The sequence below is a fragment of the Hyperolius riggenbachi genome, chromosome 4, assembly GCF_040937935.1.
Source record: "Hyperolius riggenbachi isolate aHypRig1 chromosome 4, aHypRig1.pri, whole genome shotgun sequence".
Taxonomy (NCBI): Eukaryota; Metazoa; Chordata; class Amphibia; order Anura; family Hyperoliidae; genus Hyperolius; species Hyperolius riggenbachi.
In genome coordinates this window covers 240,955,968-240,981,734 of record NC_090649.1, presented here as the reverse complement: position 1 = coordinate 240,981,734, position 25,767 = coordinate 240,955,968, and the positions used below count along the sequence as shown (strand labels likewise).

The 25,767-nt window shown below is 44.9% G+C and overlaps 1 protein-coding gene and 1 long non-coding RNA gene across 2 annotated transcripts in view; one reads left to right on the top strand and one right to left on the bottom strand.

The window, feature by feature from the left end:
• MYO6 (myosin VI) overlaps window positions 1-25,767 on the bottom strand; it is a 393,572-nt gene that overhangs the window by 267,543 nt on the left and 100,262 nt on the right. Inside the window, 3 exon segments of the mRNA XM_068281511.1 lie at window positions 2,216-2,321; window positions 8,129-8,258; window positions 11,985-12,058. Of these exon segments, the coding sequence (XP_068137612.1) occupies window positions 2,216-2,321; window positions 8,129-8,258; window positions 11,985-12,058 (310 nt within the window).
• LOC137571826 (uncharacterized) overlaps window positions 8,201-25,767 on the top strand; it is a 67,666-nt gene continuing 50,099 nt past the window's right edge. Inside the window, exons 1-2 of the long non-coding RNA XR_011031445.1 lie at window positions 8,201-8,284; window positions 23,146-23,251. This is a non-coding gene — a long non-coding RNA (uncharacterized lncRNA). The remainder of the gene's footprint in view (window positions 8,285-23,145; window positions 23,252-25,767) is intronic.

Sequence of the window (25,767 nt, the reverse complement as noted above, 5' to 3'; positions counted from 1 at the left end):
TTACAGAGATCACCTAATATGCTTAATTGGTAGTAGGCTTTCGAGCCTATACAGCTTGGAGTAAGACAACATGCATAAAGAGGATTATGTGGTCAAAATACTCATTTGCCTAATAATTCTGCAGTCCCTGTAACAGTATATAGGCGTTTGACTGGTTGGATTGGTCAGCTCTCCTTGTCTATAGCAAGGAAATGAACAGCGCTACTTAAAAACAGGCAAGTGCCTACCTGCAAAAGAGTGCAAGCCCCACTTGTGGGACACAATACACACCGAGCATACACATGACCTGTCTACCACTGGAGGATGTTGGTTTCCTGTAACAGCTTGCATGCAACCTATCAAGTACTCGTCCCTCCCACCGTGAAGAAGTCGATCCTCCATGGGAGGGGCCTAACACTAACTAAATCCTAACCTATGTATATGCATAGCCTGGGTGCGGCTAATCAAGTAAAATCGAAAATTGAAAATTGCAAGCTGTTACAGGAAACCCACATCCTCCAGTGGTAGACAGGTCATGTGTATGCTCGGTGTGTATTGTGTCCCACAAGTGGGGCTTGCACTCTTTTGCAGGTAGGCACTTGCCTGTTTTTAAGTAGCGCTGTTCATTTCCTTGCTATGTACTAATTTAATTCATTTTTGGTCAGCTGCTCCCACTTAACAGCCATGCTTTTGGTGTATATGCAGAGCTTCTGTTTGGGTTCAAGGTGCGTTTGTAGTTCCTGGGAGGGCTCAGCGCATCTCTGATGGAGGCCATTCCGAGGCGGCCTGGTGTTGCGCTGATCCACCTTTTGCGCAATTTTCAATTTTCGATTTTACTTGATTAGCCGCACCCAGGCTATGCATATACATAGGTTAGGATTTAGTTAGTGTTAGGCCCCTCCCATGGAGGATCGACTTCTTCGCAGTGGGAGGGACGAGTACTTGATAGGTTGCATGCAAGCTGTTACAGGAAACTAACATCCTCCAGTGGTAGACAGGTCATGTGTATGCTCGGTGTGTATTGTGTCCCACAAGTGGGGCTTGCACTCTTTTGCAGGTAGGCACTTGCCTGTTTTTAAGTAGCGCTGTTCATTTCCTTGCTATGTACTAATTTAATTCGTTTTTGGTCAGCTGCTCCCACTTAACAGCCATGCTTTTTGGTGTATATGCAGAGCTTCTGTTTGGGTTCAAAGTGCGTTTGTAGTTCCTGGGGGGGCTCAGCGCATCTCTGATGGAGGCCATTCCAAGGCGGCCTGATGTTGCGCTGATCCACCTTTTGCGCAGTTCTCCTTGTCTACCTGTTTATTAGAGCAGTATGGAAGAATAGATTGCGCTGTGCCCATAAAACACGCCTCTTTCACCCTTCTGGCCCACCCTTGTATCCTATTTACCTCCTTCTCTACCTCTCAGATCTCACACATGTGCACCTGTGCCGCTTCACTACAGTCCTCAACAGCAAGATCTGAGAAGCGGTAACAGGATAGGGTGCATCAATGACACCCGGCGTATAAGACGACCCCTGACATTTCAGAGGATTTTCAAGGGTTAAAAGGTAGTCTTATACGCCAGAATATACAGTAGTAATAATTCTACCTACACTTTAATCTACAAGGATCCCAACTGTTTTAGGGGGAAATATGGGGAATTTTAAAGAGAACCCGAGGTGTGTTTAAAGAATGTTATCTGCATACAGAGGCTGGATCTGCCTATACAGCCCGGCCTCTGTTGCTATCTTAAACCCCACTAAGGTCCCCCTGCACTCTGCAATCCCTCATAAATCACAGCCGTGCTGTGAGGCTGTATTTACATCTGTAGTGTCAGTCTCAGCTGCTTCCCCGCCTCCTGCATAGCTCCGGTCCCTGCCCCCGTCCCTTCCCTCCAATCAGCAGGGAGGGAAGGGATGCAGGCGGGGACTGGAGTTCTGCAGGAGGCGGGGAGAGCAGCAGACTGACACTATAGAGATAAACACAGCCAGCTCTGACAAGCTGTTTGTCAGCAGCGTGGCTGTGATTTATGAGGGATTGCAGAGTGCAGGGGGAACCTTAGGGGGGTTTGGGATAGCAACAGAGGCTGGGCTGTATAGGCAGATCCAGCCTCTGTATGCAGATAATATTCTTGAAACCCATCTCGGGTTCTCTTTAAAGGAAATAAGAAGTTATGAAAAAAAGTAAAGAAAAATCACCAGTGTGAGAATAATAATACTAGAATATTAAACTTTAGTTTACAGTATACAGACCTTAGAACAAATTTTGTATTTTCAGTCTTGCCAGCTCCTGATTCTCCAGACACAATGATTGATTGGCTCATCTTCAAAACCTTCATGTCTCGGAAGGCCTTATCAGCTGGAACAAAACATATTGTAATAAGCAACACTTCAATGCTCTGGCAATTCTTACTTTCACAAGTCATTTCATGTGTGCTTCGGAAAAAAACAAAAACAAGATAACGCTTTTCAACATGCCAGATTTTTTTTATCCTATAGAATAATATTTCCTTGATGATTAAACACAGTTTAAGAAGGAATACAATTAAACCGTTATCTAACTTCTGTCCAGATCTATGACTTATGGTGGCCATACATGGTACAATAAAAATGTTCGATTATCCCGTTTATTCAATCTAATAGATCAAATCGAAAGAAAGTTGAAATTTTTTTTTTCTGATCAAGAAATTCGAACGATTATCCCGTTTTTTTTTTAAGAAAAATCAGATCGGACATGCTTGAAAAATCTTTATATTCGATCTAACGGAATAATCGAACTAAATTATCTAATCAAAAAAAATTGACAAATTGTACCATGTATGGCCACCCTTAGAGCAGCTTCTGGCACAGTTCTAAATAGATCACCTGAAAACTTGGTAATAGTAACCAAATGTTACCTCTGTACATCAGAGTCTCCACAGCTAAATTAAAAAAAAAAAAAAAAAAAAAAAAAAAAAATCACAAATATGGTCACGGGATCTATAGCAACTGATTTTCTCTCCCGCTGCAGTGTTTAGACTCAGCACTGTCATGCTAGTCTTAAAGAGAAACCGTAACCAAGATAAACTTCATCCCCATCAGTAGCTGATACCCCCTTTCCCATGAGAAATCTTTTCCTTTTCACAAAGGCATCATGAGGGGGCTCCGTATGGCCTGATATTGAGGTGAAACCCCTCCCAGTGTGGTATCAGGACCATGGTTCTGACATCTCCTTCCAATGACATCACCTGCCAGCAGCAAAATGTCTCCATGTGATAAATGTCAGAATGTAAAACAGGAGAGGACAAATTTTACAATGGGCAAACACTGACTAAATCATTTACACCTAATTATTGTAAAAAATTAAGCACTACACGGGGGCATACACTGATCGATTTTGGTATTCGATCAACCAATAGATTCCATTTTTTATTGAATCTATTGATTCAAATTTTACAGGTTTGATCAACGCAAATCGATTGATATCTGTCGTATAATTAAAAACGCTTGATATAACAGGATGGAGAATTTCTGTAGATTGTACAAGAATCAAGTGCATTTCAGTTACAATTTGATGGATTCAGCGTTTCTGTACAGCGCGTTATAAGTTTGTTGAGGGGAGAGAAGGGCTGGCATTATGACTCACTTCCTGAACACTCCAATAACACATCACCTATCAAAATCTTTCAGTTATCTATTCATGTTTGGAGCACTGATCAATCAAGTCATCAACAAAATGTTTTTGGTAGAAAACAAAAATCGATTGGAAAGCTGATAGGACATGGTTTGATAAGAGTATGGCCACTTTAAACTAGCTGAAAAAATTCCAGCATGAGCACTGAAAATCTGTGCTGTGTTAGGCAGCCAATAAGGGGCTCCTGGACAAGTATTTATTTAAATGTGGTTTATTGGATTTAGAATGTGAAAGAGCCCTTGTAGATGAAAAGGGAAGACCTATTTAAACAAGAGTGATTTTTTTTGTTCTTTGTCTTCTGCTTCCTTCTTCAGTATAGTGCAAGATGCAAATGACAACACAACTCAAACTACTGTACAAAAACTGAGCTATTTGTTGACAATTTGAGAGAATTCACTCACCAGCATAAAATCATCTTTATTTCTTGGCTAGTTGCTGTCACACAAGTGCCTGGCCCAGTCCTGCTACTTGTCTCCACATCTCCCATACACCCTTCTCACCCACATGATGGATGCCAGCCTGCTCACTGTTACTGCATTAGTGCAGAAGGCAGTACAGGAGTGCTCCAGCAGTTTAACAGTTGCTTCCTTTCCCCAACTTCACACATAGGAGGGGGGCAACAGGCACTGAGAAGGCCATACAGAGGCCCACAGGATGGTGAGAGGTGGGAGAGCATCCAGGAGGCAAACAGTAAGGCTGCAATTGTAGCCTCAGGGCTAGTTTTCATTAGAAATCATAAAATAGAAAAAGCATTGTGAGGAGATTGCCATTTGTGCCAAGTTTAACTTGCTTTTTGAGCATTGTAGTAAATTGTTGTGCAATAGTTAGTACAATAACAGTAAATTACAAGATAATTACACAACCCCATGCTTTGTATGCATTATTGTGCAGCCATTAAACATTACACAAATTCAAATGCTCAAAAACTGCAACAGGCAGAAACGCCACACTGTGTTACATTAAAAAGCAGTCAGTGGCGCTATTGTAAAACCGCATGCATTACACAAATTGCAACAATGCATGCAGTGGAAGCAGACCCTGACTAGTAAGAAAAAATGTATTCACACTGCTTTAACGAATGTGGCAGTAAGTTAAGGTGCCAACTAATGACACAATCTTACCACTTTTATGTAATTTGAGGGACTATCTAAAGTATCCATTCAAAGTCTATTCACTCAGTTTACTCTTTCAATACATAGATTTGGTAAGACTGTCAATCAAGATCATACCATTAGTGTGCACCATCAGGATTGCTGATGCAAGGAAAATGCAACATTAAAGCCGCATTAACTAATCTGGCCACTAGAGGGAGATTTCTCTTACTAATAATCTCAACAGTGTTTAGTTAACGTCATCTAAACATCCCCAGTTAAAAATGGACCTAGATCTGCAATAAAATTCAGAAACTGAAGTGCAACGTTTTCAACTTCACAGATATATCACACTATTCTAAAAAAAAAAAAAAAAAAGGAAATGTAACGTAATCATTCTGCAACATATTGGTGCAAATACTGCAGAGTTTAATTTCCTGGTCATTTGTTAAACAGCCACAACATTAAAATAACTGGATTGGAAAGGGTTAAACGACATCCGGGTCAGCAGCACACAAGGCTCTTGGCCAAGACAACCCTGAATGGCAGCCTTGTCAAAGTGCACTCCAACAGGTGTACAAGGCTTTACTGTGTGACTACAGAAATAAGCAGGACTGGGACTGCACTGTACATGTTTGTTTCATCAGGTCACTTCACGTACCTTTTAAAGTTGGCGCAGTCATATGGGACTGAAGCAGGTCAATTTGGCATGCTCTAATCTGCGCAGCGGCTGACCTGGGTGTCGTCAAATGTAATGTTATTATGTCTACGGCCATGCAGCAGTGCAATTTGGGTGCCGCCTATCACCCGACCCTGAATAACTTCTCCCTCCGAGTTGCTAGGACTCGGAGGGGGGAATAGTAATTAACAATCCCCAGGAATTTGTGCGGCAGCAGGGTGCGCCGTCATTCGGTTCACCCTGCGCTAAAATGACGGGCGGCGTGTATCCATTTACGCATATGGGACATGCTATGTTTTGTTCACCTAAACATCCAAAAAAATAAAAGGATGAAAAAAACTTTTGATTTACTTCCATGCATTTTGATAGTTCTCTTTGATGCTCGTGAGTCAAAGCAGGCTTTGTCCGGGGCTGGATCCTTGATGTTTCATGAACTTAGCCGTGCAGCTAGTATTTTAAGAATGAGGTTAGCAGTAGCAGCTTTCATAATCGGTCAGTACAGGTCAGCTTTGAAGGGGGGTTACTAGGTTAGTTTCAGATATTATACAGATTAAAAAGCTTATCGTGTGACTACCAAGATTAGTGTCTGGCTTGTTTGTGGGCTACATTCATATTCATCACACTGTAGCTTTAGGGTTTGTGTTTAGACTAGCTTTAAAGATTCAGAGGAACTTCACTAAGTAGAATGTAATAAATAAAATTGCTTTTTTTTTTTTTTTTGCAGTATTACTTCGTAAATGATTTAGTCGGTGTTTACCCATTGTAAAATCTTTCCTCAAAATTTCTTAAATTCTTTAATTTACCACAGGGGTATCTTTACTGCTGGCAAGGAGCATCACTGCGGAATGTTTGTTTACAGTGTTCCAAAGCCAGCAGAACTAACACCTAGGGCCATATGTAACTTGAGGTGATAAAAAGCTCTAAATGTGCGAGCTTCTTATTACCTTATATTGCTTAAGATTTACTGGTAAGCAGAGGATTTGTAGTACTTCTGTTACAATGCCCCCCATATCATATACCATATGGGCTGGTATGGATAGTATTGTGGAGCCTCATGCAGGTTGACTCTCGATGCCTGCTGCAGCACTCTGCAATGTAGTAATAGGAGAGACCACCAGTGACAATAGGACCAGTGAGAGAAGATTGGGCCACAATGGCTGTGGGACAGATGAGAGAATCAGTGTATCAGTGGTTGAACTCTGGTTGAACTCGATGGACGTATGTATTTTTTCAACCCAAATAACTATGTAACTATGTGGGGGCAGTGGTGGGGAAAAGGTCCAGTCTGCTCATAGACCAAATCAACCATTTGTAATTCTCAGTTCCATATTGATGGGCTCAATCTATACTATAGAAAATAGAAAAAAAAAATATAGAAAATAAATATGACAGGTAAAACTGAACATTGAAAAATTGATTGTTAGGGTGACAGCTTTGGGAACAAATGCTGTACAGACGTGTTGCTCAATTATAGCTGAGCAGCATGTACTATGCTGTGGAGAGGGGAGGAAGAAAGGCGGGCAGTGAGTGTGCGACGTAGGGAACAAAAAAGGACAATGTTGAGCATCCTTTGCTAGTCAGTTTGTTGAAAAAAACTTTGTTGGTCAGATAAAAACAAGGAACACCAAGAGCCCCAATAGTGTAATATGTACTGGTAAATGGTTACTAGATAGAGTAAATATTAATACTCACAAACCAGGGTTACCATTAGGCAACCACTGTAAAGGCAGGTGGGGAGATTTTCCTGACCCCACTCAGGAATAAGAAGTCGCTCTCTGTAGATGAGAAAAAGGGGGTTCAACCCTCCACCCAGGGTGGACTCAATATTATGCAGGAGAACAGAGGCGCCAAAAGGAAAAAAGAAAGCTAAATGAGCTTAAAAACCAAATTCTTGGTAAATAGAGGAGGTAGTGGTGGACTTACCTTCTCCAAGGAGACACACAACGACTGTAGTAAAGACAGTCAATATAATTTATTTATGAACTCTAAATATGAAACGCGTGTCACAGGTTTGATCCCGCTTCATCAGGCAATAACAACGGAGCAATAGCATATGTGGTCAGTAGAAGAGCCAGGCACCTCTTAGAGGTGCCTGGCTCTTCTACTGACCACATATGCTATTGCTCCGTTGTTACTGCCTGATGAAGCGAGATCAAACCTGGGAAACGCGTTGCATATTTGGAGTTCCTAAATAAAATATTATTTGTGTCAGATGTAAACATACTAGATGCTCAGCTGAGATAGCCCACAATAATCATCTCAGACACCAATTATCTAGGATGTGTATGAGGCTTCAGTGATCCCCCTTTCTTTATTTGCTGACAACAAAAAAACTAAAAAAAAATCCACGAAATCCAATAAAAATCTGAAGCATGATAGAATCTGCAGCTACATAAGTAAAAAAAAGCATAGTTTTCAATATAGTTAGCTAGAGGGCTTCCCTCACTTCCTGTGACCAGCAATGCTGCAACAAATCAGGGAAATCTTTCCAAAGGGACAATAGCAATAACCCACAGGCAGTCATTCTAAAAAAACAAAAAAACAAAACAAAAAAAACACACAAGGTTTAATCGGGAGATCCACTTAAACAATTTACTGCAATCCTACCTTGCCATGAAATCACGAAACAAAGACCTTTAATACGTGAACTGTTCTTGGAAAGCAAAAAATATGAACACACAACAAAAGCACAGGCAAAATGTAACAATGTGAAAATAGCATACCTATTGCATAGACGTGTGGAGGTAAAGTTCCAAGTGATTTACCCTGGTATTGTTTAATGATTTCAGAGGAATAAAGCTTGGGAAGATCGAAATACGGATTTACTGCAATTAAAATGTTGGCCACGTAAGTCTACAAAGAAAACAAAAGACAGACAGGTAAACTGTAGTGTAATAAGACACATAAAATAGAAAACAATAACCCTAAATGAACCAGGTGGGTGGGCCAGGGGTGTGCCCACCCCTCACAAAGCCATTCTTTCCCTCCCTCCCCGGATGTAGATAAGCCTTTGCATTATGCTGGGAACACATGATGCAATTTCCCGTCCAATCAACAGGTGATCAGACGGGAAGTTGCAGCATGTGTACATGTCCAAACTGCTCCAGATCGATAAAGGAATCGCTTTTCCGACAATAATTTCACAAAATCGATCCCTTTCTCGATCGGAAACTGATTAGACATGTTGGAAATAATCGCCCGATTCCTATTGGTCAGACAGGAAATTGCATATTCCCAGCTTCAGAGTAGAGACTGGCTTATAGTAAGGTGCTAAGACAGGAGGTGTGGCTATGATCACACATGGGGTCCCATACTACCAGGAAGCATTGAGTGCAATCCTGTTTTTAAAAACAAATCCTGAACAGAAAAGCGTGTGGCATTGCACCTGTCAATTCATCATAGCATCTGGTTTTGAGCCCCTGGAAGGGGGGGGGAAGAGATACAGGATCGACCAACCATGGGTTACCGAAAAGTGGTTTGAGCAATCAATGGATTCCCCTTCAAAAGTTAAGAGGGGTCTTTGTCTTTACTCCATTTATTTGTCAAAATATATATTTGTAGAGCACCACTACGATTGCTGGCACTTTATAAATCAATTTATCTTACCATCATGGCTTTACTGCATATAGCGAAGACATATTGTGCAGAGCTTTAGGCCTCGTTCACATCAGGGCCGTTTCTGTGCGCTTTTTACAGCGCACTGCCCTGTGCGATCAGCAAGGTATTTACTTTCCCATGTAACTAAATGTAGCTGGTTCACATCTATGCGCTGCGCTGAGCAGCGTAACAGAAACGTAGGGTTACATGCATTTCTGTGCATTAAACTGGAAAGCACACATCAATGCAAGTGAATGGGTGCGCTTTTTTAGCGCATAGAAGCGCGTACAAGCGCATAGAAGCGCATGCGTTTTTTACCCCTAATTGGAGAAAAAAAATACATTTACATACAAAAACAAAGTTTTATTAACAACTGCTGCTGGTACAACAAGCAAAACGTGCCTTAAAGAAGCGCAGCGCAACGCACAGAAACGCGCACTAAAGCGCGCACAAGCGCATGCGTTTTTTACCACGCGCTTTCACACGTTTTTCAGCGCAGCAGATGTGAACGAGGCCTTAGAGTGCATCCATCAGTTTGTGTACCTTCCTTTCCCTTAAAGGGAAGGTCCAAGCAAAATAAAAAAATGAGTTTCACTTACCTGGGGCTTCTCCCAGCCCCCTGCAGCCATCCTGTGCCCTCGCAGTCACTCACTGCTGCTCCAGTCCCCCGCTGGCAGCTTGCCGACCTCGGAGGTCGGCGGGACGCATTGCGTACATTTTTACGCATTCCCGCTAGTGCAGGAACATTAACACATACATTTTACGCATTACTAGTTCAATGCGTAAATTTTTATGCATTAAACCAGTAATGCGTAAAAATGTATGTGTTAATGTTCCTGCACTAGTGGGAATGCGTAAAAATGTACGCAATGCGTCCCGCCGACCTCCGAGGTCGCCAAGCTGCCAGCGGGGGACTGGAGCAGCAGTGAGTGACTGCGAGGGCACAGAATGGCTACATGGGGCTGGGAGAAGCCCCAGGTAAGTGAAACTCATTTTTTTATTTTGCTTGAACCTTCCCTTTAATCTAATCCCTACCATAGTCAAAAGTTCCTGCCAACAGACACGGAATACTGTATACATGCTTATCATATTTATTAAATGTACTGAACTGTGTGCCTGCAGTTCCACTTCAAAGACCAGACATCTAGTACTGGGTGACAAGATCATGCAAGAGAATAAATATAATCGCAAAGATAATTAAAAACAGAGTTAAAGAGGACAAGCAAGACATGAATTTAATTTCACAACTAATCACTAGTGTATCTGGGAACAGTGGCAGATGCAAAAAGAAAAAAAAAGCAAGAAAGGTGGAAATGTGGTCACTAGGTGTCAGTTTATCATTTCTCTCAGAAAGCACTCCCCGTCAAACCTATATTCCAGCTGTCGCTGTTTTGGCAGACGGCAGTTACTTTTGTAATTTGGTCAGAATTAATTAAGCACAGTTAGGTAACCTGATATTAGGATAAAAGATTAAGCCCGTCATCTGAGCCAGTAGGTGTTAAAGGAGCCATGTGCATGCTTGCTTTAAAAACCAGGAAGAAGAGAATGAAGTCATAACAAGCAGGCAGCTTATCTAACCTGACAGACCCACAGACAGCTTACAGAGCCGCACATGCACAGATCTCTCATAGATCTCCATTATGCTTAAGGACTTTAAACAGGTGTCAGAAGTGATAGAAAGCATTACATTCCTAAGGTCTGGTTTACACTGGTGTTTAGAGGTGGTGTTTATTAAGCTTCTAAGCAACCAGGCAAACACCCAGGTATATAAAAGCACAGTGAGATGAATGTGGAGGCTCACATATTTATTTGGTTAAAAAACTTGAAAAAAAAAAAAGATTAGCTGCTTGCTTGTTTCAGGTGTGTGATTAAGACACTACTGAAGCCAAAGACACCAGCAGGACTGCCAGGCAACTGGTATGGATTAAAAGGAAAAGCATAGCAGCCATCATATCCCTACTGCTTTAGGTTCTCTTTTAAATATTTTATCATTTAATGGGACAAATTGTACTGGCTTTTACAGTACTGTTTGCTTGGCTGTGCATTCAAAAAGGGCCTTCCAAAACGGTTTTAAAATCATCTTTGTTTAGTGTTCAGCAACAATGGGAGTACGTGCCAAAAATAAAATAATGGCATATGCGGTTTCAGCCATTTACAATGATAAATAGAATATGTTTACACAGCAGGTGTTCTGTTACAGTGGCAGATTCGACCAAGAGACAGATCTCTCTGTCAGCTGCCCATACACCGCAGGCAAATTCCCTAACAATTTCAACGTGAAATCTTGCGGGAATCGGCCTAGTGACGCTCCTAGTCGCCCCTGGCAGTGTCCCCCAGTATAAAATGGGCTCCTCGGTGCCCCATACATGAAAACGTTATCTGTCGGTGTCTGCCACTAGCTCCATATCCGCACTCTTCCTCACATTCTCGGGCCTACGTTACTCTGGCAATAGTGTGGGGAACGTGTATGTAGGAAAGTGTGAAGAGGCGGAGCCAGTGACAGACACAGACAGGTAAAGTATTCATGTACGGGGCCCGGGGGGGGGGAGGGGGCATGGGGCACATTTTACACTAAGGGGTTAAAGAGCCGGGGGCTTTGTCGTGTTTATCGATCATGCGGATATCACACAACGTTATCGTTGGGCACCCGTTCAAGCACATCGGCCCGACATCTTGCAGCATGTCCGATCAATACACGCGACCAATTTCGGCCCAAAATTGGTCACATAGTCGATCCGGCATGTTCTTGGTGGCAGAGATTTTCAACCGATTCATTTATAATAATTGAATCGGATGGTCGATAGGCTGTCAAGTCGCCTGATGTATGGCACCTTTAGTGTTTCAAAAGTAGCTGCAAACACTAGAAATGAGTCATGCAGAATGCTCTGTCCAACCCCAGGAGGACATGCATGCCTTATAGACAAGTCTTACAGTTACAGCATTTCAAGCTATTTGAAGAAATAAATGACAGTATTGACTTACATATATTTTGTCTTTACTGTACCGAACTTTAATGTTATGTAGAAGGGTGGCTTCATTGAGATACATCAAAGAACCTGTAAAAAGTAACCACAGAGTTAATAACAAGCCATTCCATAATGACATCATTTTATGATCCTCATTATCAAGTAGGAGTGTGTGTAAAATGTAAATGACACCTGCCCTGAATAGCAGCATAAAGATAATACAAATCATTTGCTTTGAAGAAAACCTGCACAGGAAGAAATATGAAGGCAGTTACTGCTCATTTACATCTAAAAGTATCACTACCTGTTAAAGTGAGAGGGATTGGGACTGTGCTGCACCACCGCGGATCCTGTCCTGCCCCAGTCGGAGCCTGTGCGCTCTGCGACGGGGGGAGATGCTGCTGCGGATGGAGGGAGCTGGGACGTTCTCCGGGTCTGCCTTGCTGCTTGCTGCGGGGCCTCTGCCCATCCCCACCGACACTGGTCCGTTCTCCCGGGCCCAGGGGTGACCTCCGGGCACTGCTGGCTGCTCCAACACCCGCTGCACTGCCACATATCTCTGCTCGGCCACCCACGTGGAGGAGATCCCCAGTGCGAGAGTGGCTCTGCTGGCCACTCCAGAGGCAGTCTCCGCCGACTCCAGACTGGTAAGCCACCCACGTGGAGGAGCTCCTCTCCTCTGAGCTCTCCCGCAGGCCAGACCTCCCTTGATGAGGCCACTGCCAAGAAGATCACCCCCACATCCAGCCCTCAATTTGCGGCCATATCTGATCACCTCACCAGGTCCCCTCTGCCTGCAACCATCATCTAATGGACTCTGGACCTGACCAGCCCAGACCGGGCACCAAGCCTTTTCCTTTACACTCTTTTACTTTACACAGCTCTCTCAGTTTCTTTCTCTCTACTTTCTTTCTCTCTACTTTCGCGGACAAATCGGTGCACCTGTCTTGTTGGGAGCGTGTCGCTGTGTAGCGTCCAGTGCCGAAAATGGCAGCGCTCATATCAGCTCTCAGGCTGCTCCTCCAGTCCCACTCTTTTCTGTCCCTGCTATCAATGTATGCTTTGCTGTGTTTGTATTTACGTTAAATGTACGTGTGTGCTGAAATGCTCTGTTTTGCTTTTATTTTTGCTTTTATATTTTATACGTATGACCCATGCTTGACTGTTTTTTTTTTCCGTTTTTTTTTGTCCTATGTATGCTTGTCCTATGTATGTGCCATGCTTAACTGTATGCTATTTCTTGTCTCTTCACCAACGACCCTGTATGTGCCAAAACCAATTCCGGGTACGATCCACCGGTTGTACTTGGCGATAATAAATTCTGATTCTGATATGGAGGCTTCCATATTTATTTCTTTTTAAACAGTACCAGTTGCCTGGCAGTCCTGCTGATCTTTCAGGCTTCGGTAGTGTCTGAATCACACAACTGAAACAAGCATGTGGCAAGTCTAGTCAGACTTCAGCCAGAAACATCTGATCTCTATGCTTGTTTAGGGTCTATGGCTAAATGTATTAGAGACAGCATCAGCAGGGCAGCCATGCAATATGCATTGTGTAAAAGACAATAAATAAGGCAGACTCAACATCTCTAACTTTAGGTGTACTAAAAAGATGCATAACAACCAAGAAACAGGTATTTATACTTAGAAGCAAGTCAGTGATGGCAGCCCCTGTACACCAACACTTCATGTTTCCTACAGGGCTGGGACCCACTATGGGTGCAGAAACGTGGAAGTGCCGCAACTTCCAGGAGTGATGGCGATTTGGCAACAGCAGCCACTGATGTGATCGGTACAAAGGTGCTGCAAGCAGCGTTTGGCAATCACTCAGTGATCGAAACTCTGCTAGTGGGACCACCCAGATTGTGACCCACTGGCAAGGTGCTTTACAGATTGACAAGTGGTGCCAAAGCATCACTAGTAGAGCCCAGCCCTCAGCTCAGAAAAAACACCCATAATATATATTATTATCAATATAGATTAATACTGTATATTAAGATATATTATACTAATATTATATTAATATAGTCGATGTGAAATGTAAATTCAGGAAAACCATTCCTTCATTTAAATATTGCTAGGCCTAATGGCAAAATGTTCTTTTAGGGATGGTTCAGACGGACATCTGAAGAAACAGCACAACGTCTCCCCAGATGCTTTTCTGCTAGCGAGCAGAAAAACATTTGGCAACATCCGTCGATTTTGACACAGAAGCGCAGTACCTAGCCAATCCTGAACGTTACATTAAGCGTCTAAAATAAAACTAGATGACTGTTGGCCAAAGGCGTCGCTAGCGCTATCTGTTCGTGGCCCGTGCCACGGACATGGCTTTGGGTGCCCCTGATGTTATCAACTGGGGTGCCCAACACGTGTGCCCCAAATAACCGCAGCCACCGTTCGCTTGATACGGCGGCCGCCATGATGTAGGCAGTGTTTTCAGCGCGTCAACGAGTGCTTCCGGCTGCCGACATCTGCCCACTGCCCAATCCCGCGGAGCACTTGGCAGGGGGCATGGGCTGTCATTTAAAAGGCGGGGCTGGAGAGAGAGCGTGTGTAGCTCTGCCCCCTGCATGCGTAGGCTGCTAGGCGTGCTGTGTTCGGCTGCTGACCCCGGCTGCTAACCCCGCACATGGCGTCAAATTGGCGTCCTGCTGCTACCCGCCGCCACATCTGGTCTGTGACCCCAGCAGTCACCCGACAGCCGCCAGGCCCGCCAAAGACCGCGCTCCACATGCCTGCAGCCACCAGATTCGGGCAGACCGATCACCTCGCCATCTGCACCTGGGACAAGGTGCCTGCACCCTGCAGCCAGCCTGACAGATGCCAGAGACCACCAGGCAGCAGCAGCAAACAGGAGATCGAAAAGCATTCACAATCACAGTAAGTACTGTGGCAGCCAGCCAAGTAGTCAACTGCAAGTGGTGGGGGGCTGGGGGACACTGGACAGAGAGTGCAGCTAGCCACACAGCCAGCCAGCCCAGTAGTACTAGCCAAACAGCACCTGGGACTGGCTGGGCCTGCCTGCTGTACTGTCTGCCTGTCCTACACTGTCATGTATTCAGTAATAAGCAGCTGCATTACCATCCATCACTATTCACTGGTACTAGTACAGCAGCTTTATTGGATGCCTTAGCACTTGAATTACAAAGTTATGCTGTGTGTGTGGTGAGGTGCACATAGGCTTACTACTGATCACCTCCCATGGCTCGGTGTCGTCCTTGGTTTGCCTGCTATATCCTGGTTGACATGCGCAGTATTTCCTTGTGGGCTGCTGGGGACCAATATACTGTGTACCAGTGTGTGAGGATTATTATTATTATTTAGTATTTATATAGCGCCGACATATTACGGAGCGCTGTCACTAACTGTCCCTCAAAGGAGCGCACAATCTAATCCCTACCATTGCCAAATGTCTATATTATGTAATGTAAGTACTGTAGTCTAGGGCCAATTTTAGGGGGAGCCAATTAACCTATCTGTATGTTTTTGGAATGTGGGAGGAAACCGGAGTGCCCGGAGGAAACCCACGCAGACACGGAGAGAACATACAAACTCTTTGCAGATAGTGCCCTGGCTGGGATTCGAACCAGGGACCCAGCGCTGCAAGGCGAGAGAGCTAACCACTACGCCACCGTGCTGCCCATGTACCGGTTGCATGCACTGAAAGCTTATACTGCATATGGTAAGCCTATGTGCACCTCCCCAGTCCCCACACATGGCATCAATTTGAAATTTAAATGAGCGCTAAGGTATCCTCTAAAACGATACCAGAGGAATAAACTAGCTGCAATGTGCTGGTCTCTGCTGCCTCCAGTATGTACAGTATAAGCTGTTACTCTGTGCCTGTACTGATCGTAAACTAGCTGCAGCGTGTGCTGATCTCTACTACCCCCAGTATGTACAGTATAAGCTGTCCTCTGGTGCCTGCACTGTGTGTGCTGATCTACCTCCAGTGTGTACAGTATAAGGTGTTACTCTGTACCTTTACTGATTGTAAACCAGTTGTATTCTATGCTGATCCCTGCTACCTTCAGTATGTACAGTATTAGCTGTAAAGCCTGGTACACACATACAATTTTGATTAGCCATTTTATCTCTGATCATCATATTCATTGTCTGTTGACCCACTTACTACACGGGGGTGGTAAAATTGGTCAGTAATTGACCAATCAAAATTGTATGTGTGTATACATCTTTAATCTATGCCTATACTGATTGTAAATTATCTAAATAAAGGACAGGGAGCTCCATCCAATATTTCGATGGGCAGGCCCGTTATCTGCAGCTTACACCGCTGCTAAGTTCATGTACATTTGGCCCCACCCATGGCCACGCCCATTTTTTTGCCATGTATGCACCACCTGGTGCCCCCAGGTGCCACCGATCTTCAACGACCCTGCTGTTGACAGTGCCGAGTGCTGTCCATTCATTTGAATGGACAGGGCTTGAGCTTCAAGCGCTATGGTCATGGTTTGTATGGAACAAGGGACATATATTTCATCATTGTGCCATCTTAATCAGACGTGTTCACACTAATGTAAATAAAGTATGCATGTTTTTTTTTTTGGATTCATTTTTATGCAGCAAATAAGGACACTAATAAGCACAATGTAAATGAATCATGCAAACTGAAAATTTGCTGCATGGCCGACAACTGAAATCTATCAGCGTTGTATGCTGGTGACACAGCCATAAGCAATATGCTACCTATTCGTTTAGGAGTTTCAATACCCTGCTTGAAAGGAGCTACAAATAAGGGCACTGCAGCAAGTCACAGCATCAGCTCTCTAGCCTGCTACACACAGTAATGAGAGAGACAGGTAGTCACAGCATCAGCTCTCTAGCCTGCTACACACAGGAATGAGAGAGACAGGTAGTCACAGCAACAGCTCTCTAGCCTGCTACACACAGTAATGAGAGACAGGTAGTCACAGCATCAGCTCTCTAGCCTGCTACACACAGTAATGAGAGACACAGGTAGTCACAGCATCAGCTCTCTAGCCTGCTACACACAGTAATGAGAGAGACAGGTAGTCACAGCATCAGCTCTCTAGCCTGCTACACACAGTAATGAGAGAGACAGGTAGTCACAGCATCAGCTCTCTAGCCTGCTACACACAGTAATGAGAGAGACAGGTAGTCACAGCATCAGCTCTCTAGCCTGCTACACACAGTAATGAGAGAGACAGGTAGTCACAGCATCAGCTCTCTAGCCTGCTACACACAGTAATGAGAGAGACAGGTAGTCACAGCATCAGCTCTCTAGCCTGCTACACACAGTAATGAGAGAGACAGGTAGTCACAGCATCAGCTCTCTAGCCTGCTACACACAGTAATGAGAGAGACAGGTAGTCACAGCATCAGCTCTCCAGCCTGCTACACACAGTAATGAGAGACAGGTAGTCACAGCATCAGATCTCTACCCTGCTACACACAGTAATGAGAGACAGGTAGACACAGCATCAGCTCTCTAGCCTGCTACACACAGTAATGAGAGAGACAGGTAGACACAGCATCAGCTCTCTAGCCTGCTACACACAGTAATGAGAGACAGGTAGTCACAGCATCAGCTCTCTAGCCTGCTACACACAGTAATGAGAGAGACAGGTAGTCACAGCATCAGATCTCTAGCCTGCTACACACAGTAATGAGAGAGACAGGTAGTCACAGCATCAGCTCTCTAGCCTGCTACACACAGTAATGAGAGAGACAGGTAGACACAGCATCAGCTCTCTAGCCTGCTACACACAGTAATGAGAGACAGGTAGTCACAGCATCAGCTCTCTAGCCTGCTACACACAGTAATGAGAGAGACAGGTAGTCACAGCATCAGCTCTCTAGCCTGCTACACACAGTAATGAGAGAGACAGGTGGTCACAGCAACAGCTCTCCAGCCTGCTACACACAGTAATGAGAGAGACAGGTAGTCACAGCATCAGCTCTCTAGCCTGCTACACACAGTAATGAGAGACAGGTAGACACAGCATCAGCTCTCTAGCCTGCTACACACAGTAATGAGAGAGACAGGTAGTCACAGCATCAGCTCTCTAGCCTGCTACACACAGTAATGAGAGAGACAGGTAGTCACAGCATCAGCTCTCTAGCCTGCTACACACAGTAATGAGAGAGACAGGTAGTCACAGCATCAGCTCTCTAGCCTGCTACACACAGTAATGAGAGACAGGTAGACACAGCATCAGCTCTCTAGCCTGCTACACACAGTAATGAGAGACACAGGTAGTCACAGCATCAGCTCTCTAGCCTGCTACACACAGTAATGAGAGACAGGTAGACACAGCATCAGCTCTCTAGCCTGCTACACACAGTAATGAGAGAGACAGGTAGACACAGCATCAGCTCTCTAGCCTGCTACACACAGTAATGAGAGAGACAGGTAGACACAGCATCAGCTCTCTAGCCTGCTACACACAGTAATGAGAGAGACAGGTAGTCACAGCATCAGCTCTCTAGCCTGCTACACACAGTAATGAGAGAGACAGGTAGTCACAGCATCAGCTCTCTAGCCTGCTACACACAGTAATGAGAGAGACAGGTAGTCACAGCAACAGCTCTCTAGCCTGCTACACACAGTAATGAGAGAGACAGGTAGACACAGCATCAGCTCTCTAGCCTGCTACACACAGTAATGAGAGAGACAGGTAGTCACAGCATCAGCTCTCTAGCCTGCTACACACAGTAATGAGAGAGACAGGTAGTCACAGCATCAGCTCTCTAGCCTGCTACACACAGTAATGAGAGACAGGTAGTCACAGCATCAGCTCTCTAGCCTGCTACACACAGTAATGAGAGACAGGTAGACACAGCATCAGCTCTCTAGCCTGCTACACACAGTAATGAGAGAGACAGGTAGTCACAGCATCAGCTCTCCAGCCTGCTACACACAGTAATGAGAGAGACAGGTAGTCACAGCATCAGATCTCTAGCCTGCTACACACAGTAATGAGAGAGACAGGTAGTCACAGCATCAGCTCTCTAGCCTGCTGCACACAGTAATGAGAGAGACAGGTAGTCACAGCATCAGCTCTCTAGCCTGCTACACACAGTAATGAGAGACAGGTAGACACAGCATCAGCTCTCTAGCCTGCTACACACAGTAATGAGAGAGACAGGTAGTCACAGCATCAGCTCTCTAGCCTGCTACACACAGTAATGAGAGACAGGTAGACACAGCATCAGCTCTCTAGCCTGCTACACACAGTAATGAGAGACACAGGTAGTCACAGCATCAGCTCTCTAGCCTGCTACACACAGTAATGAGAGAGACAGGTAGACACAGCATCAGCTCTCTAGCCTGCTACACACAGTAATGAGAGAGACAGGTAGTCACAGCATCAGCTCTCTAGCCTGCTACACACAGTAATGAGAGAGACAGGTAGTCACAGCATCAGCTCTCTAGCCTGCTACACACAGTAATGAGAGAGACAGGTAGTCACAGCATCAGCTCTCTAGCCTGCTACACACAGTAATGAGAGACAGGTAGACACAGCATCAGCTCTCTAGCCTGCTACACACAGTAATGAGAGAGACAGGTAGTCACAGCATCAGCTCTCCAGCCTGCTACACACAGTAATGAGAGAGACAGGTAGTCACAGCATCAGATCTCTAGCCTGCTACACACAGTAATGAGAGAGACAGGTAGTCACAGCATCAGCTCTCCAGCCTGCTACACACAGTAATGAGAGAGACAGGTAGTCACAGCATCAGCTCTCCAGCCTGCTACACACAGTAATGAGAGAGACAGGTAGTCACAGCATCAGCTCTCTAGCCTGCTACACACAGTAATGAGAGACAGGTAGACACAGCATCAGCTCTCTAGCCTGCTACACACAGTAATGAGAGACAGGTAGTCACAGCATCAGCTCTCTAGCCTGCTACACACAGTAATGAGAGAGACAGGTAGTCACAGCATCAGCTCTCTAGCCTGCTACACACAGTAATGAGACACAGGTAGTCACAGCATCAGCTCTCTAGCCTGCTACACACAGTAATGAGAGAGACAGGTAGTCACAGCATCAGCTCTCTAGCCTGCTACACACAGTAATGAGACACAGGTAGTCACAGCATCAGCTCTCTAGCCTGCTACACACAGTAATGAGAGAGACAGGTAGTCACAGCATCAGCTCTCTAGCCTGCTACACACAGTAATGAGACACAGGTAGTCACAGCATCAGCTCTCTAGCCTGCTACACACAGTAATGAGAGAGACAGGTAGTCACAGCATCAGCTCTCTAGCCTGCTGCACACAGTAATGAGAGAGACAGGTAGTCACAGCATCAGCTCTCTACCCTGCTACACACAGTAATGAGAGAGACAGGTAGTCACAGCATCAGCTCTCTAGCCTGCTACACACAGTAATGAGAGAGACAGGTAGTCACAGCATCAGCTCTCTAGCCTGCTACACACAGTAATGAGAGAGACAGGTAGTCACAGCATCAGCTCTCCAGCCTGCTACACACAGTAATGAGAGAGACAGGTAGTCACAGCATCAGATCTCTAGCCTGCTACACACAGTAATGAGAGAGACGGTCACAGCATCAGCTCTCTAGCCTCCTACACACAGTAATGAGAGAGACAGGTAGTCACAGCATCAGCTCTCTAGCCTGCTACACACAGTAATGAGAGACAGGTAGTCACAGCATCAGCTCTCTAGCCTGCTACACACAGTAATGAGAGAGACAGGTAGTCACAGCATCAGCTCTCTAGCCTGCTACACACAGTAATGAGAGAGACAGGTAGTCACAGCAACAGCTCTCCAGCCGCGTACGAGAGAGAACGGCGCCGGAGACTTGGGCGCAGGACACAGCCAGTATATGGCTAATCCTGCTGCCGCACAAGTCCGGGCCGTGTTAATTACTATTCCCCCTCCAGGCCGACATGGATAGTGGGGGAATGAAATAATTCGGCTTCCAGCAATAGCTGGAAGCCGAATTATTGTTTTAAAAGCAACTTCAGATCCGTCTTCTGACGGCGCTGAAGTTACTCCATGTGCCTGCGATAGCCGTAGTTCCTATTACGGCCTATGGTGGCGCCGGCTGCGCCCAAGTCTCCTGCGCTGCTGCGCCCAAGTCTCCAGCGCTGGATTTACCGTGTTCGCTCCAGCCTGCTACACACAGTAATGAGAGAGACAGGTAGTCACAGCATCAGCTCTCTAGCCTGCTACACACAGTAATGAGACAGGTAGACACAGCATCAGCTCTCTAGCCTGCTACACACAGTAATGAGAGACACAGGTAGTCACAGCATCAGCTCTCTAGCCTGCTACACACAGTAATGAGAGACAGGTAGTCACAGCATCAGCTCTCTAGCCTGCTACACACAGTAATGAGAGACAGGTAGACACAGCATCAGCTCTCTAGCCTGCTACACACAGTAATGAGAGAGACAGGTAGTCAAAGCATCAGCTCTCCAGCCTGCTACACACAGTAATGAGAGAGACAGGTAGTCACAGCATCAGATCTCTAGCCTGCTACACACAGTAATGAGAGAGACAGGTAGTCACAGCATCAGCTCTCTAGCCTGCTGCACACAGTAATGAGAGAGACAGGTAGTCACAGCATCAGCTCTCTAGCCTGCTACACACAGTAATGAGAGAGACAGGTAGTCACAGCATCAGCTCTCTAGCCTGCTACACACAGTAATGAGAGAGACAGGTAGTCACAGCATCAGCTCTCTAGCCTGCTACACACAGTAATGAGAGACAGGTAGTCACAGCATCAGCTCTCTAGCCTGCTACACACAGTAATGAGAGACAGGTAGACACAGCATCAGCTCTCTAGCCTGCTACACACAGTAATGAGAGAGACAGGTAGTCACAGCATCAGCTCTCTAGCCTGCTACACACAGTAATGAGAGAGACAGGTAGTCACAGCATCAGCTCTCTACCCTGCTACACACAGTAATGAGAGAGACAGGTAGTCACAGCATCAGCTCTCTAGCCTGCTACACACAGTAATGAGAGAGACAGGTAGTCACAGCATCAGCTCTCTACCCTGCTACACACAGTAATGAGAGAGACAGGTAGTCACAGCATCAGCTCTCTAGCCTGCTGCACACAGTAATGAGAGAGACAGGTAGTCACAGCATCAGCTCTCTACCCTGCTACACACAGTAATGAGAGAGACAGGTAGTCACAGCATCAGCTCTCTAGCCTGCTACACACAGTAATGAGAGAGACAGGTAGTCACAGCATCAGCTCTCTAGCCTGCTACACACAGTAATGAGAGAGACAGGTAGTCACAGCATCAGCTCTCTAGCCTGCTACACACAGTAATGAGAGACAGGTAGACACAGCATCAGCTCTCTAGCCTGCTACACACAGTAATGAGAGAGACAGGTAGTCACAGCATCAGCTCTCCAGCCTGCTACACACGGTAATGAGAGAGACAGGTAGTCACAGCATCAGATCTCTAGCCTGCTACACACAGTAATGAGAGAGACAGGTAGTCACAGCATCAGCTCTCTAGCCTGCTGCACACAGTAATGAGAGAGACAGGTAGTCACAGCATCAGCTCTCTACCCTGCTACACACAGTAATGAGAGAGACAGGTAGTCACAGCATCAGCTCTCTAGCCTGCTACACACAGTAATGAGAGAGACAGGTAGTCACAGCATCAGCTCTCTAGCCTGCTACACACAGTAATGAGAGACAGGTAGACACAGCATCAGCTCTCTAGCCTGCTACACACAGTAATGAGAGAGACAGGTAGTCACAGCATCAGCTCTCTAGCCTGCTACAAACAGTTGGCCTTAATTCTGGTAGCGATGTCAGGTAAATATTTTTTTGTAGGTAAAATATCTCATGCGGTATTTTCCTCTTTTTTCAGCAATTCAGAAAGATTTTTCTGCATTTCCGAACATGCGGTAAAACATGCAGTAAAACGTGCGGTAAATGAATAAAGTAAAGTAAAACGTGCAGTATTTCAGCGGTAAGCATGCAGTAAATAAATAATAGTAGTCTTTAATTGTCTTCCATAAGTTAGGATAGTCTTTGGAAGATTTTTTTTCTTTTTTTTTTTTTCTTTTTTTTGAAGCGGGGAGGGGGGGTGTATTTGACTATGTAGCAACCTATGAAAAGTATAATTTATAGGAATCCCTTATAAAAAAAAAATCCAGTTAATATTTGGAGTTTTATTTCTAATATTCTTTTCTATTATACAGCCTGAATAGGAACTCCACTAAAACGACAATAGGAACTTCACGAAGAACGGCAAAATGCATAGAAATTGACTTTACTTCCAGGAACAGGCAGGTCGTTAACTGATCGGTAAATTATGTGCTAACATTCCCCCTAATTTCCATTACAATAGCTATTTTCGTTAAGGCTGCTTTCACAGTGGGACGTTACAGACGCACGTTAGAGCAGCCTGTAACAGTCCACCGCACAGTAATGAAAAATCAATGGGCTGTTCACAGTGCCCACGTTGCGTTACATTGTAACGCTGCACGTCAAGAGACCGCGTTGTTAGACTGGTTGCACATGCTCAGTAATGTTGGGGAGGAGGGGAGAGCGGCCAGGCACATGGCTAATTAATATTCACTGCACTTTGTGACGTGTGCAGTGTTTACTTCCTGGAGCGGCCGCTCTGTGCGGCGATTGGCTGGCGGGACCACGTGATGCCGCATGCGTCCAAGAGTACGCATCACGGACGCCAGAGTGAGCTGCACAACGCGGCTCGCTCTGACGTCCACATCCAAAACCACCAGGCGTTGCGTTAGGGGTACGTTAAGCGACTATAACGTCCCCTAAAACGCAACGTCCTGGTGGGAAAGTGGCCTAAAATTAATGCAGATTGCCTCACAAATTACCTCATAATTTGCCACATGAGGTAAATCACCACTAAAACCTACCAGAATTGCTAAATGTCATTACCTCATGAGGTAAATTATCGTACATGAGGTAATTTGTTTGAAAACCCTACCAGAATTGAGGTCATTTAAGTTAAATTAACCAAAACACAGCTTTTTAAATGAGTAGCAGAATAACAGTGTATGTACCAACCACAAGGGTGAGAAGTCTGCTGTAACATGCAGCTAACCCAGGAATCTGTGAACTCCGATATGGACCCACCTCATTAGTATAATGATTGGCGGTAGCATGACATAGACACAGCAGGTGCTATTAGAAAGTTAACCAAGGTCATAATTGATTTATATTTGTTCTTAATGAAGTGTCTCAAATCTTTGGATTTTTCTCTCAATATGCAGTATAGTAGAGACCCAGGCTACCTTAAACTGTACAACATTCTGCAGACAAGCATAATTCATAAAAAAAATACACAGACATTTCATGGATTGCATTTAAAACATCCAATCATGTACTGAGAAGCTTTTTGTTCTTGTAATGTGATAGATTTTTGTCTTTCAAAGGAAACGGCAATATAATCTTTGGAACATAAAAGGTTAATGAAAAAGGATATTACAGCTGGACTTTGTGCAGCAATCTCCTTCTAATTTAAGTCAAGTAGCAGTTATTGAACTACTATTGTATTATCAAAAAATTCCTGGTAATGGATAACTAGGTAAGCTCTAAAAAGCAGAGTACTTTCTAGGTTAAGTAGGTTTTGATCATTCTGTTTGCATTTCATATTAATGACATGGGCAGAGTTTTGAAGGGCTCATTAAAATGAATTCATACTTTAGGTCCTAACAATATAGGAGCCTTGTTAAAAATGAACTCCCTTTCTCTCCAAGTGGTAGGAGATTCAGTCTACGGCAATGGTGAACTTCATCTTTCATGTCATCCTATAAATACATATACAGAACGAACACAATAGTAAAATTAAAAAGTATAGCATGCCTCAAACATATACAGTCAAAATAAGTCACGTGTATCATTACACTCAATATGCCAAAACATGGGAAAAAAAGGACACCGGAGGCTAATTGCAGCTATTAACATAGGCAGTTAGGTTTAGTCATTTTGGGGGGGAGGTGGGGGGGGGGGTTTCTCTAGGGTTAGGCATCGGCAAGGGAGTGAGGGTCCTTAGTTTTAGGTATTGGCAGGGGGTCCTTAAAGTTAGGCATAGTGAGAAGGGGGGGGGGTGAGCTTTGATATCACCAGGGGGACATTGGTTAGTGTTTGGCATCTAGAGGGAGGGCTCATGTGATGGTAAGGTTCCCCCAGGGGGTGCTCAGGGTTAGGCATTGCCGGAGGGGGGGTCCTTAGCGTAAAGCATTGCCAAGGGGCATTGGTTAGTGTTCGGTATCTAGAGGGAGGGCTCATGTGAGAGTAAGGTTAAGTTAAGTAGTAGTAAAATATTGGTAAAGATTACCGATATTTTACTATCGGAATTAACTTGTAGGATATTTGTAGGATATCCGTCTACAGATATTCTACAAGCAGCTATCTCCTGCACCTTTTTTACATGTATGCCAAATGCATCAATTAAGTGAATCAAACGATGTATGGGCAGATCGGCCATGAGACAGATCTCTCTCTGAAGAAATCCGATCAGAGAGAGATCTGTTGCCTGCCTATCCATCGCAGACTGATCCCCAGTATTAAATCTATCGGGGAATTGGCCTTGTGACACTATATCCGCTGCCACGCCGACACCTGGCACTGCCACCCCTTATGTAAACTGTGTCCCCTGGTGCCCCGTGCACTATACTTTACCTGTCAGCGCCCGCTGCTGGCTCCGTGCTCATACATGCCAGCAACCACCTGACGTCACATGTTCAACCACGTATACACTGGCAACCACGAGGACGAAGCCAGCAGCAGACACCGACAGGTAAAGTATGCACATATGGGTCACAGGAGGGCACACTTGGGGGGGC